This window comes from Trachinotus anak, unplaced genomic scaffold (assembly GCF_046630095.1).
Source record: "Trachinotus anak isolate AG129_WGS33_773 ecotype Australia unplaced genomic scaffold, CSIRO_AGI_Tana_v1 ptg000012l, whole genome shotgun sequence".
Taxonomy (NCBI): domain Eukaryota; kingdom Metazoa; phylum Chordata; class Actinopteri; order Carangiformes; family Carangidae; genus Trachinotus; species Trachinotus anak.
The window spans coordinates 11,640,984-11,655,706 of NW_027273863.1; the positions used below are offsets into that span (position 1 = coordinate 11,640,984).

The window sequence follows — 14,723 nt, forward strand, 5'->3', positions numbered from 1 at the left end:
ACCTTCAACCTACAGTTGTGGCACTTTTTTGTACATTTTTTTAAATGCAAAAAACTAAAGCAATTTTGCATTTTTTATTCATGGATGTGTTGCCCTAGTTGTTCGAAATATGTTGGGTTGATGCAGTGTTACTCCTTTGATACCAAATAAGACAAAATTTTAAACATGTTTTTCCAACATGGCTGACAGTTTACCACAACTTGGTACAACCTGTGGCCTTCTTTCCCTTCTCAGCCCTTTCCTGGGATGTGACAGCTGTATGCCGCGTGGTAATGTCAACCCTGCCTCAGTGAACGCCTCTGAATGACACTCAATGCTTTTTGTTTTTTCATTCTCCAGCACCTGTGCTTGGCCATCAGACAGTTTAGAGCATGACTCTGCTGCCATCTCAGCAAAGGAACAACGGGCCTCTGTGACAAAGGTTCCCCGACGCTGCCCAGGGGACCCCAAATGTGGAAGCAGGTAGGTCTTTATTTCAATCAGGGTCAAAGGTTATGCTTCATCATAGTAGAAGCTAGACAGTGGTATAGAAATAACATCAGGCATTTTTCTTTTTGTGTTTTAGTTATATGCAGTGTGTATCCACCTGCCTCTCCAGCGGCATTGCTTCATCTATTTATAGTGGCTAGGACATTAGCTCTATGTCTGTTTAGAAATGTCATGTAAGACATTGGGGCCTCACACTCAAGGGCCTCACAGAATTCATCTGCAAATGTGAAGGTCAAGAAATTGCTTCAGTTTTATTCATAAACTGGAGAAGTTGACCTTTTACTCATATTGTTTTGAGCAGCCAAAATGAAGCAGCGATGAGACAATGGAAATATCTTTTTTTTCTACATACAGAGTAAAGAACAGTGATAAGAACAATGGCAGTAACATTGTGAGCCACTGAATCATCTTGTTTTTGGCACGTAACAGCTGGCAAGATAAGCATTTCTAAAAATATCAACAATCCATCAACTGAGCTGGCCTCTGACTACAGCTTTGTGTGATATGTGCATGTCAAATATGCTAAATCATTTTAAAAACAAACTTAGTTTTCAGCTTCTTCCATCTTCCTCTCTCTCTCTGTCTCAGGGAGGGGATGGAAGAAAGCTATGAGACATTTGAGGAGGAGTTCGGGCCGCCAAGAGCAGATCCTCCTCCACAGAAGCCTGTTCGACAGATCCAGAGACCAGGTGGCAGCACTCACGCACAAACAAACACACAAAATTTGTAATGCCTGCGTATAAAAGCCTTCATCCATTGTGCATATAAATTGTACAACTCTATAAATACTTGGGAGCAGCAGCTCGGGGGAACCACTGAAATATGACTCCTGGTCATAGGCGACACAGTGATAATGCACCTCAGCTGTGTTGGACACAATGTTCAGATCATGTCAGCAGTCAGTGGGTTGTAAGACTCATCTAAACACACAAACTCCTTCTTGTGAGACAACGCTCTAGAAAGTCTAGTAAGCCTGGTCCAGACTAAAAATACTTGGTACCATCTTTTATGGACCTCAGAGATTACATCCTAATGACTCTGGTGATCTCTTGACTTTTCATCTGGAACCATCATTAGGTCAAGATTTGAATTGCTCCGGTACTTCGGTTTCCTCAGCTGTACTCTGTGTTAAGTGCTAATTAGCAAATGTTTACATGCCAACATGCTAAACTAAGAAGATGGTCACTAAGAAGATGGTAAACAATAAAGCTGCTGAACATTAGGTATGTTAGCATTGTAACTGTTAGCATGCTTATGTTAGCATTTAGCCCATAGCACCATTGTGCCAAGTACAGCCTCACAGAGTTAAAAAGGTTATATCTCTAGTAGGCATTTAGCCTAAACTTTGCCGCAGTGGCCCAGACTTATAGTTGAGTAAATTATACTAACAAAATGAAACATATGTTCGGCCAACAGGAATTTATGAGTATAGGCCTACATTAAATATATGTGGACAAATAAACTCCAGATTGAGGGAATGGTTGTTTGGGCTTTTGTTGTTTATGGTTTATGATCAGTAAATCTCCATCTGTCTGTTTCAGAAATGTATGCTACAAGAAAAATCAGAGAGGTGAGTTGAACCAACATGAACAATTTTTCAATGTGTGTACAGCCCCATTTCCCCAAGGGTTTAATAAGGTATCTATCTATTTAATTATCTATCTATCTATATATCTATCTATCTATCTGTCTGTCTGTCTGTCTGTCTAATCTTGTTCTCCAATAGGAAATGGCTCCACTTTCAAAGCAACCAAGGGCAGAGCTCAAGACTTTACCCAGAGAACCCAGCATCCCCAGAACAAGTGAGTCATTCCTTCCCTTCTCTGCAACATTTGTCAGATTTTAAAAGAAATTGTTCAACATTTTGGGAAATATGTCGATTCACTTGCTGCGACCACTTTTGAGTCTGTATGGGAGGCAGGAGCCCGCAAATAGTTTAAGTTAGCACAAAAAACAGTGACCTTGTCTCTGTCCAAAGGTCCAATGCAACTACCAGCAGCTCAAATGCTCACAAATTCAATCTAATCTGTACAAAAAGTAAAGCGTAAAAACAACAGTTGCTGTTTCAAGGAGGGTTATATAATGCTGGTGAGGTCACGCCACCCTTCCAAGACGTAGTCCGGCATATAAAAAAAATAGCAAAATGTTGCTTTTACACTCAGGTTTTAGTACGAATTAACCAAACAAAAATGTGTTAATTAGGTTAGATCTTGTTTTTGTTTGACCAGCTGCTGGTTGTAGCTTCATATTGAGCATACGGACACGACAGGGGTCGAGATCTTCTCATCAAACTCTCAGCAAGGAAGCAAATAAGTATATTTCTCAAATTTTTCCTCGAAATTTTTCATACATTCTGACACTCTCCTTCTCCTTCTCATCCACCCTCAGCATCCTTGCATAAAACCTTGTCCATCCAAAACCTGACGCAGATTGAAACACCGTGGGAGAATGTCACTCTGAACCGATGTCTGTTTGTGGCCATTACCATCCTGGTGCTCACCTCAGGCTTTCAGAGGCTTCATGGCAAGTAGACTAGCAAGAAAATGTTAAATGTGGTGTATAAAAACTGCATGCCCGATGTAACTGAGTGGTTTCTTTTAAAAACAGAAACTTTGCGTGGTCAGGGGACAGTAGAGGAGGAGGAAGAAGTTGGACTGACGGTGAGACGGTCAGGCACATTACGGCACAGAGGGCAACCACCAGAGGTGAATTACTGTTGTAATTAATTCCTTTATTCAATCTCAAAATGAAAGCCAGAACATTTAGTATATATTGTTTCACCCACTTCATGTGTGTGCCCCCCACCCCAGCCTGAGACATCTCTGTGGGAAGTCATGTTTTGGTGGCTGCCAGATTTTGATGACGAAGACGATGAGGAGGATGAGGACGACGATGGGGAAGTCAGAAGAGGGAGGTCAAAGAAAGGAGCAATGGCACGAACATCAAGAGGTCTCAGAAACAAGCCGCTGACAGACAAAAAACTCATGAAGCAAAGGGACAGGAAATTAAAGGACAGGAGAGTCAAGAAAACCAGGGATGAAGAAACCAGAGACAAGAAAGCGAGAGATAAAAAGGACCCTGAAGAAGCAGCAGGTGAAGAAGATGAAGGTGATGAGGAGACAGTGCCCAAGAAAAATAGAAAGTTGGAGGAAAAGAAAGAGAAGAAAAAGTCTCAAAGGGAATGATTGATTCTTTTTGTGTCAAACGCCAGTTCATTTTCTAACTCACCTAACATTTATTAAAGGAGGTAAAAATTTTATCCATTTCTTTCAGTCAAATTATTCAAATACTACCAGACACTCAAAAATAATCTGTGCTTCCAGTTACATGGCCGAACAGAAACCTTGTGTTACAGCCTTTTGTTGCTTTGCTTGATTAATGATTTTGTGTGAAAGAGCTTTGATCGTTGTTTGCATTTTCATGGAATTGAAAATGCTGCATTTAAAATGTTCATGTCATTAATTGATTGCTCTCTTTGGTGTTAAAAGACATGAAACCTCTGTAGTCAGTCACTTATGAAGGGTGCCAGTACATTCAACCGTTGATAGTATGAAGCCTGAACTCTTTCATTCATACAGGAGGGAAAGAATATAGACGAGGATCAAGTTTGTGTTTTTAATCAAAATTTTGACCAATATGTCATTTTTGACCCCCACTTGTATCATCTGAGATCTGCTTCAAGAGCCCAGTTAAAGGGTTTTCTTTGTGAATTCATGCTTTTATGATTACAACTAATTCTGCGCATAAATGTTTCAGGAATGTCTGTAGTGTTGCTCTTCTTTTTCAAAAATGTGTCTCTTCTGCTATGACCCACTCACACGATCACTTGATAGATCCATGAATCTTTCTGTGTGTGATGTCTTTGTAAAAACACAGACTTCCAGATGCAAATGTTTTTTTTTTCTGTCCACAGCATTTAATTACAAAAACAGGCTCTTAAAAGATATCAGAGTCTAAGCATTTATACAAAACAGTGAGGTCACTATTACACTGTTGGAATAACAGACTGTCCTGCACATTTACATAAACCAAACAAATGTATAAAAATCTACTAAATGTGGATTTTAAACATCATCAGAAGAAATAATAAAACTCAATATACCTGTCGTATCAAAAGTGAGACAGACACTGTAGACAGGCAGGGCAGTGTGACTGCAGCCCATGATAGAAAGCAATGATAATCCACTGGTAGATGATCAATTATTAGACATTGTAAGACCGTCAGGAGGTGGTGGTCTCATTGGCATGGGGGGCATTGGCATCTGGGGGGCACCTGGGGCACCAGGTGGGAGAGGGGGGACGGGCATCCCTCCTGGCGGGGGAGGAGGCATACTATCATTTAGTGGGCGAGGTCCAACTCCAGTCATGAGAGGAGGGGGGCGCTTCACACCCGCAGGAGGCGGTGGACCGGTGGACTGGGGAATAGCTTTCTCCATTTTGAAGTGAAACTGCAGGAAGAACTGGGAAGAAAAAAATAACATGAAAGATGAGTTAAATCACCTACATCCTGTTGTCAAAATAAAATACTTAGGTTGGTTTTGTGATAATAAATGTTCATCAGCTCATCAGTACCTGTTTAGTTTCTCTGTTCCAGTGGGTCCAGAAGCGGTTTTCTGCTTTATCAATTTCTCTACTGGGGACCTAATAGAGAAAAAATGTTAATGTCACAGCAGGGAAAAAAAAATCATAAAAAGCAGAGAAACAGAGGCGCAGCTTCCACTCACCTTGAAAGCAATAGTCTCATATGGCTCAGCAGCAAGCAGCAAGTACTGCCAGCGACGATCAGGGGGCTCAATGCGCTGTTCGTAAGCAGACATGAAACGATGCCTTGGTCCGATTCCTTCAGCAATCTCTGGGTAGTCAATCTGATGGGGAAAAAAAAAAAAGACAAACTTGTCTTCTCAGAGTCATATCTTATCATGTTTAGAAAAAAAATTGTCATAACTGTTGCAGTAAACAATATTACAGTTTGAAGCATAGAGTGATGTTGTAAAACAATACATACAGATGCCTTGTTCACGGGCAAGCAGCATATTCCAATTTTTTCACCTTCACACAAGTGAAATTGCATGTGTTTGACCACATATAAGTGTGGTACTTAACTTTAGTTTGACACAGACTGTGTAGGATCAACAGTCCAACAACATATTTGCTGCTGTGAATCACAAGCTTGCAGGTTCCTCCACAAAGGAGACATGCCTATAAACAAAAAGTGAGTACTGGCTTTTGCATGCAGCACTGAATCACACAGCAATAAGACACCCTGAAAATACACAAAACTCAGTTTGTTTTTGCACCACCAAACACACTAACCTGGAAAAGTAAAGACTGCTGTCCGGTCTCTGGGTCTCTCTGTTTGGTTACTGTAAAGAAGAGACAGAAATGGACCATGTGTTAAAATACAATATAGCTGCAGTGAAACTAAATAATGACTGCAATGATAAATAGCCATGATGCTTACCTTTGTATCCTGGTCGACCAATTTTGACAAACTTCTTGACCTCAACTTTAACTTTCGCTGGAGCTGGCTGAGCAGGAGCTTCTTTGGCCTCTTTGGCTGCTCTCCGTGCTCTGAAACAAACAAAGTATACATTTTTATATTTTTGTCAACACATAATGTTTGATAAGTTTCTCAGTTATAGGTGAGTAAGGTGTCACAATAAATACCACATAAACATCCAAAAAAACTGAACTGCTATAGTTATGTGTAAAGGCACATTTAGTTTTGACACAGCAACAACTCTGACCGCAGCACACAGCTATCTGTTGAACACACAAAAGCACCAGTTAAACTGAACTAAAACCTAAGAGACAAAGCAACAGTCTCTACATTTCCATGTGTGATACAATAAGGTAAAAGCAAAATATGGACTTACAAGTTGGTCTGATGTTTCTTTCCTTGTGTGTGAGCTAAGTAGCTGCCCTGCAATTCAGAGGAGAGGAGTTTGTGATTTTTTAAGACACCTGAGTAACAAGAAATGACACCAATTTAAGATAATCTAGGAACATTTCATTGTGTGCCTCCTCACCTCATTGTTATGAAGTGTCAGACAAAGCTTGCACTCGTATGATCCTAAATGATTCTTCATAAAATAGGGATCTTTGTTGATGTCAATAGTCTCCAGGGCCAGCTGACGTAACCGCTCCCGTCTGTCACGGTTACTCTCAGAGGCAGACGCCACTCCACCGCTCCCCGTCTTCCCTCCAGCTCTATGTTGGAAATCCATCTTTGCAAGGCGATGGACTCAAACACGCAGACGCACCCACACCTGAGAGTCCAGTCAAAACTGGACCGGTACTCCCAAATAGATTCTTCCTTATTAACTGAGAAAAACACAAAACACACATTGCTGCCAAGGGTGTACTTTCATGTATACCTGGACTGGAGTTTCACCAATAACTGACTCCATATTGGCTGTTAAGTTAATATAATTTAGTTAATTGTGAATTTGAATTCAGTACGTAAGTAAGTACGTGTTTTATGAGCATTTATACAGTTTGAGGAGCAGATAAAAGGAAACAATAGTGCATATTGTTTACGCTAGGTCAGCTTGCATGGTATCGGTCTAACTACTGGGAAGTGAAGCAAAAAGATAACAGGAAACTTGTTTAAACACATTTTCTGTATTACATGAGATAATTTACCACACGAAGTAGATTAACTTCATTATGCTACAAGACTAAAGCATTCTATAAAATGAATCTCTTCAAAATCCAGTTAGCTGCAGTATATTAGCTGGCGCATTATGACAATGCTAACGCTAAGCTAACGGTGTTATCATCTGGGAATGAATGGCTTTTATCAAATCCGAATGATTAAACTACGAGTAAAATGTAGCTAGCTCCGATTATTTGATAATAAATATGTTAGATACACGGCAAAAATGATAAGTACAACGAGCAGATTTTATAAACTATTGTTTTGTCCAAAACACTCACCAACTCCTCAACGTTAGGATCACGCCAACATAGACTTCTAATGCGCATGCCCGAGTGGCTACATCTTCTTCTTCGGTTTTCGGGGTTGGCAGCTTTGGGTGTATTACTGCCATCTCCTGGGCTGGAGCGAGAGCCGGGCTGCCTCCTTGACTAAATTAGGATGTATTTCTTGGTTTCCAAGGATGCATAAAACAAAAGCTCTTCAAAAAACTTGCCACTAAAACAGGCTGATACCTACATCATGGCTGGCATCTGTTTTATATGCCTTTATATGTGTCCTACTGAAACAATCTCATACTGTATCTGGTCTTAAAGGGAAGACAATTTGGAATTTACCCCAAATTTAACATCTATATTTTGATAACTAAAATCTGTCTTTAATGAGGCCTAAATCCGATTAGCCAAAGGCATCAGGGACTTGTAAAATGTTCAAATTCTACATTTAGGCACTTAATTTAATGTTTCCCGCAATATTCTTCTCCATTGTTTTATTATTGTGATGTATAATTTTTGTCTGAATCCCTGGCTTCGTTTGTTGATGCTTTTATTTATTCCTTAAATTATACAAAGGTAGGTATATGTATATAGAAAATGTAAAAAAGTATGTAATGTCTAAACACGTTGTTTTGGCCCTCACCGACCGCCAGTGAGGGCTGTCCAAGGATGTATTGGTTGGGATCATAATCTTTTATATACAGTCTATGATCATAATACATCCATGGTTGGGATACTCTGAAGGTTCCCACCCGGTAACGTTCCCCCGGAAACGTTCAGCGAACGTTCCGCGGCGAACGTTCAGCGAAGGTTCCCCTGGGAACGTTTGAGGAACGTTCGGCGAAGGTTCCTCCGGGAACGTTTGGGGAACGTTCCGCGGCGATCGTTCAGCGAACGTTCGGCGAAGGTTCCCCCGGGAACGTTTGGGAAACGTTCCGCGGCGAACGTTCAGCGAACGTTCCGCGGCGAACGTTCAGCGAACGTTCCCCTGGGAACGTTTGAGGAACGTTCGGCGAAGGTTCCCCCGGGAACGTTTGGTTAACGTTCCGCGGCGATCGTTCAGCGAACGTTCGGCGAAGGTTCCCCCGGGAACGTTTGGGGAACGTTCCGCGGCGATCGTTCAGCGAACGTTCCGCGAAAGTTCCCCTGGGAACGCTCAGCGAACGTTCCGCGATGTAAAAAGCACCTCAACCCATCTTGTTACCGGAAGTTATGCTAACTTCGCGTTGACGTCTCTGCCACTGTTTTTAAAATAGTTTCAATTTGTTAAAAAAAAAAAAATAATAATAATAATAATAATTAAATTAAATGCATGTTTTTTGTTTTTTGTTTTTTTATAAAGAACTTGTATTTGTCTTGCTGGGCAGGGAGGGAAAATATAAATTTGATCTTGAGTGAGGCCTCAGCTGACAAAGCATGTTTCCATTCATGAGTTTTTAAATGATCCATGTTGATTTGGTATATTGTAAATTTTATCCCCTGTTGGAGAAGCCCAATAACAGACTTTTAATTTAATTTTTAGAAATAAAAAGCAAAGGCAAGTGTCTTACTTTTTACAATTTTGGTGTCATGACAGAGTGTAAAACATAAGATTAATTTAAGTTTGCATCACGCTATGGATGGAACATTGAATTTTGAACTAACATCAAGATACATTGATTTAGCGGTTTGTTTTTTTTTTTTGTCGCACTTATTCGTCATTTCTTACACTTTTTTTCAGGAATGTAATTGTGTTTTAGTCGATATATTCGCCGTATAACTGGATTCACTTAAGACGCCGATATGATTTTTCATAACTTCCTCTCTAACATTTTTGTTCAGGTATTTTAATTTAAGTCATTGAGCTTCTGTGTGATAGTTTCTGTGATGTGTGAGCAGCAGTGTCTCATCCTGACTGCAGGTCACCAGCCTGCCATCCGCTCACAACAACCGCCTTATTATTTTAGGCTATAGATTAATGACCTTCACTGTGTCAGCGGGTTAAACTGATAACTGAGTCCGGCCTGGATGCAGCGTCCTCCGGGTCAGCAGCGGTGACCTGAGCTGCTGCAGCCCGCTCCCCCTCTCTGCCCCTGAGGGGAAGAACCGTCCTGGACGTCCTCATCACCGTCTCTCTAACTCCCCTCAGTGTGTGTTCAGTGTACAGTTTGCTATATGTTCAGTAGCATTCATAATTTAAATTAAATCTTTATTTAAAAAATAATTTTAATATATTTTTCATTTTCAAATCAAATATCTGTGAGACAGAACAGTGAAAAATAGAAAGAGCAATGACGGGACATAAAGCATAACTACAGCCCTGCACAGTTTTGGTTGTTGTTTTTTTTTTTTTTAAAGAAGGCATGCCGTATAAATATGCTTCTCAATGACAGAAAGTAAATATAATAACTTTATCTGATGAGTTGTAGTTATAGCTCACATTCCGCATTCATATCTTAAAATTGCCTAAAAGACCATTTAAACGTAATATTTTTGCCTGGTTATGATTTTTTAAAATGTTGATTCCAATGTGACTTTAGGCTCTAAAGCTTCAGACTGAATGTTGTTGCTGTTTGTTTAAATCCGTGTTTAAAGCCCCGGGCCGGTCCTGTATCAGTCTGTTAAACATCATCAAGTCCGCTTGCAGAGCACTCGTGAACGCGCAGCGCCAGGTCGAGAACGTTTTACGCTCGTTCTCATTGCCCAGATGCACGATGGGAGTGACACTACTGCGCAGTCTCTATGGGCTGCATAACGCGGAAGTAACCCGGAAGCCAGAAACTTTTTCGGCGTATGCGCCAGGCGAGCAACTCGTATTGAACTGAATGGGTGCCATTTTTAGATCAGGTATCCAGGTCTTATTATACATCCATGGGAGTGTCTCGGCAAACTGAGAGGAGTGTGTGTCCGGTGTGTGTAACATGAAGGACGGGTCCGACACTCCAGTATTTGCCTGACCGCCGAAATGACCAAACTTACTTCGTCACATTTCGAGGACATCAGATGATGAAGTTTCTGAATTTAGTTTGTTTAGACAATTGAATTTCTGCTCCGTATTGTAACTAAGCAGCTCCGCTGTAATGTTCCTGGTCTGGGAAATAGGTGGACTGTAGCCACAGTGGTTCTGTAGCTGTCTGTCTTCAGCCGGTGTGTATCTGCGTCAGTGACCGTAATGCGTTTTAACGAGAAAGAGCTGGTTTCTCTGAGCCGCCAGCCGTCAGAGATGGCAGCTGAACTGGGGATGCGGGGACCCAAGAAAGGAGACGGTAACTCGGTGTATTTACCTTGTCTCTCCATACTTCCCTTTCCCGTAATGTGGGAGGCTTCATGTAATGTGAATGTGGGCAGCAGTAGGATCAGACAGTGTATATGTAATTCATCTGCTGGCTGTTTTGCAAAGCTTCATATCATTTCCCTTTTGTTTCCAAACAGTTGTAAAGAAGAGGCTAGTGAAACTTGTCGTTAACTTCCTCTTTTATTTTCGGACCGATGAGGAGGAGGTAAAATGAATCATTATTTATACACCTCACCGATTTTGAAAGTGAAAATACTGCATCAAAGTCAAATCATTATTTATTTGTCAGCCAATTGGAGCACTGCTGCTGGAGCAGTGCCGGGTGGAGAAGGAGAACAGCCTGAGCTTCTCCATTGGTGAGTTACATCCTCATTTCATATCAGCTAATCTACACTTTCTCACCCACTGTCTGGTGTCAAGACTACTGAGTTTACATGTTTGACAGTAATTCAAACCGCATTGTTAATATGTCACTGAGCTGCAACACAGAAATGTATAACAATCCAGTAATAATGGCTTTATATTTCAGTTTCTCTTTATGCATTTTCATTACTGATTTCCATTTAACTCTTGTTTTATCTGTACGTAGCATTCCTGGATGAAGCAGAGAGGAAGTATTTGTTTGAGTGTGACTCCGAAGAACAGTGTGGGGAGTGGATAGACTCTATTATCAAGGCCAGGTTGTACTGATTCTTTTTCTCCATCTTAAAACCAAAGACATAAAGATCTGCATATGTTTGGTCACATGTGACAATGAAAACTAATTTGCAGATTAATTGATTATGAAATAATTGTTAGTTAAGATAAGATAAGTTAATAAGATGATACATACTTTATTTATCACTTTAGGGAAATTCACAGTAAGACCAGTGTCTTATTCATGTATTTAGTTAAATTAAGATTAAGATTGAGTCTGTGCCACTATCCACTGCCTTTGTTTGAGTTGTTGAATAGTCTAACTGGAACAAAGAGGGAACAAAAGATTTCCTAAATCCCTCAGTCCTGCGGTGCAGAGAGATGAGACATTGGCTGATGCTGTGGTTGCAGCTCTCGTTTGATACATAACATGGTGTGGTACATTTTTGATTCAGAAGGAAAAACATAAATGTAATTTCTTTCCAACAATACACAGTAAACCATAATTTGTTTCTTTGAAAATAAAGGGACCCATGCACATTGCATATGGTCATTTAGTTTGCACAAAGACAAAAGGAAGCTGTGTCTGAACAACTATGTTGTCTAAAACTATATATGGTTACATATGAGCAGCGACCAACACTTATTTTTGCATTGTTTGTGGCTTTGGCAGGTCTGAATCTGCAACAAGATGCTATTTGAGCGCTGGGGGTAGACTCCAGTAAAATAATGTTCACAATGTGACTTGTGTTGAGCAGTTTTCATCTGTCCCATCACTACTTGGGCTTGTCCTATGTTAAAGCTTACAGGGGAAACAATAATGCTGCCCAATAGGATATAATGCAAGGGCATCTTGTGATGATGCTACCTATGAGCTGGGCTAACCTCACTTTTGCATTTGCACTGTATTTAGTCGGTAGTAGACTAATAAAGCTTTAATCTTTACTATATTTAATTGGACACTTCCCCCTCATCAGATGTCAAATTAACTTGTCATCTCATCTCTTGCAGTTATGAGTTCATGAGGAAGAACCTGATATTCTATCGAACTGAAATCCACAGGCTCACTGGCAAGGTGAGACCCTTCACGGCAGCATGCCAATGCACTAAATGCCACTCAGATGGTGCTTCTATCCAGCACTGTTATACCATAGGAATACTTGCAGTGTAAAATATACTGGCAGCGTTTGTGCCATAATTGCATAGTATCATGACTTGCAGCAGAAGCTATATTGGCAGGCAATAGAGGAAGATTAAGTAGTTAGATTTTTGTTGGGTAAGGTTTTGCTGTTGGAAATTGGGACACAACAGCAATATAATGGAAATACACATACATAGATTTTCAATTGTCACACTCACTGGGTCGTCTGGTTAAACGGTAAACTACTGTATGTTGTTTTTGTTTGTTTGTCTCTGTGCCTGTGTGCGATTTCAATGAACTGTATTATCAAAAGTTTGATTCTATTTCAATAACAGGCATCGTCTGCTCTCTCCGCAGGACCCCTTGGAGCAGTATGGTATATCGGATGAAACTCGTTTCCAGGTCAGCAATGGGCTGCAACTTATGCCTAGGGATACCTCCTCGCTGTAGACCAGTGTCCTGCCATTCCAACATTCACTCCTCACTGGTTTGAAAGCCATGGAATTACCATTCACACTTTAGACTTTTAGATTTCCTCCGCTTTGAATGTATTTAGTTTTGCCCCAGACTTGTGCATATGTTACTGCAGGGTATCTGAGGCCATGCAATGTGATAACGCTGATCATTTCTGTTTTGTCACTTTCAGTCATTAAAGGTAATACGGGGCTTTTTTTAAAAGTCAACACTGTCTTATCTGTAGTATGGGGGATTTTACATGCCATTTCATTTTCAGACCTCTGCCTTAGTTCATTATTTGCCTATGTAAAATATCTTTTATTCTGTGTTTTTCCACTGGACATGCTGTAGATTTAGACATCAGTCAGTTATTTTGAGCACCTGATTGTAAATGTGCTGTAGAGCTGGGGCTGTGACTTTCTTTCAGGGCTATTAGTAATATTAGCATGACTGTATTTACCAGGAATCAATCCTGGACATATGAATATTTGTTAAAATTAATGTTAATCAAGTAAGTGCACACTGTTCAAGAAACACAGGATCATTAGAAACCTTTGGCAGTATTTACTGTCCTTTTTTGAACTGCATGAGCCCTTTGACCTGCTCAGTTGAGCCACACATTTTTCTCCATTTTTGCTTATGAAAATAAGATTTTTAGAGATCTCACTATGTATTTATCTGCCAGCCCATTTAGAATATTTAGTTTTCAAAACTATACTTTTGCACATATTACTTTACTGGGTGTTGAGGGGTTTTTTTTTTTATTAGAATTTCAATAATTTACTTGAACCCACTGTACTTTTTCTGTGGCACTTTGAATTTGATTCCTTTTAAGCTGTTGGACCATGTTGGGAAACAAGACCCCTGACATGATTTTTAAATTGTCACAATATCTTTGTCAATGTAGTGTAACAGTGAGTTCAAATGTTGCACTCAACCACATTTCACGATGAGACATCACTGTATCCTGCAGATTGGTGAAATATTTATTTCAGCAGTCAGGAGTTTACCCACAAACAGGATGTGTCATTGAATGTGTCTCCAGTTTTAAAACTCTTTGCACATTGAATGTGTTTAGTCTGTTTTTACTTCATGTTATATTGTATTTGTTTCACTGGTATCTCTGTTTGTTTTTTTTACTAATAAAACCATTTGAAAGACATTGTAAATCCTGCAGTCTGTCATCTGTTCACCAAAATGAAAACATTCACACAAAAATGTTACTTTTAATTGTGTGTATTCAGTCATGGCCAGTTTGATAATGCTGTGTAATTGCTATGAGTGATGGTTTCAAATTGTCCTCCAAAGGTCCATGTTGCTCTACACTGTGTAATTCTAAGGGTAAAGTATTGGCATTAGAAAGAAATGTACAGAATTAATCAGTGGATAAAACAAAAGATTGATACAAACAGCTGCTACCTTTAGAGATGTTTCCCTGAGTGACAGGACCGTAGATAATCAGGAGTGTGCCACTTCATATTAATTGGCATGTTAACAGACACACACACACACACACACACATCTTTATTTTACTATAGTCATGGGAACCCGTCATTGACATAATGCCTTCTCTAAGCCTATCATCCTAACCTTAACCATCGCAATTAAATGCCTAATTCTTAACCCTAAAATGTCAATTTGGTCCACATGAAGTTGTCACAGACCCCACAGGTAAACACACACACACACAGACACATACTTGTGTCTTTGTGAGGACACTTGTTGACATAATGCCTTGCCCCTTATCCTAAGCTTAACCATCACAACAGAACCCTTACACTTACCCAAACCTAA

At 40.1% G+C, this 14,723-nt stretch overlaps 3 protein-coding genes across 3 annotated transcripts; 2 read left to right on the top strand and 1 right to left on the bottom strand.

The window, feature by feature from the left end:
- The first annotated feature begins 240 nt into the window (after positions 1–240).
- LOC139629428 (junctional sarcoplasmic reticulum protein 1) lies at positions 241–4,252 on the top strand. Its single transcript, XM_071492036.1, has 7 exons — positions 241–462; positions 1,078–1,178; positions 2,031–2,059; positions 2,216–2,291; positions 2,878–3,012; positions 3,097–3,194; positions 3,300–4,252. Exons 1-7 carry the CDS (start codon positions 314–316, stop codon positions 3,672–3,674), a joined length of 963 nt encoding a protein of 320 aa, XP_071348137.1. The 5' UTR covers positions 241–313; the 3' UTR covers positions 3,675–4,252.
- A 132-nt stretch (positions 4,253–4,384) lies between these two features.
- sf3a2 (splicing factor 3a, subunit 2) lies at positions 4,385–7,569 on the bottom strand. Its single transcript, XM_071492037.1, has 8 exons — positions 7,429–7,569; positions 6,519–6,813; positions 6,366–6,412; positions 5,951–6,060; positions 5,803–5,852; positions 5,214–5,354; positions 5,062–5,130; positions 4,385–4,949 (listed from the first exon to the last, which is right to left on the bottom strand). The coding sequence occupies exons 2-8, from the start codon at positions 6,714–6,716 to the stop codon at positions 4,686–4,688; spliced, it is 879 nt and encodes a 292-aa protein (XP_071348138.1). The 5' UTR covers positions 6,717–6,813; positions 7,429–7,569; the 3' UTR covers positions 4,385–4,685.
- Positions 7,570–10,179: 2,610 nt separating this feature from the next.
- plekhj1 (pleckstrin homology domain containing, family J member 1) lies at positions 10,180–14,091 on the top strand. Its single transcript, XM_071492038.1, has 6 exons — positions 10,180–10,667; positions 10,834–10,901; positions 10,986–11,052; positions 11,286–11,376; positions 12,344–12,407; positions 12,831–14,091. Exons 1-6 carry the CDS (start codon positions 10,574–10,576, stop codon positions 12,921–12,923), a joined length of 477 nt encoding a protein of 158 aa, XP_071348139.1. The 5' UTR covers positions 10,180–10,573; the 3' UTR covers positions 12,924–14,091.
- Positions 14,092–14,723: the final 632 nt, after the last annotated feature.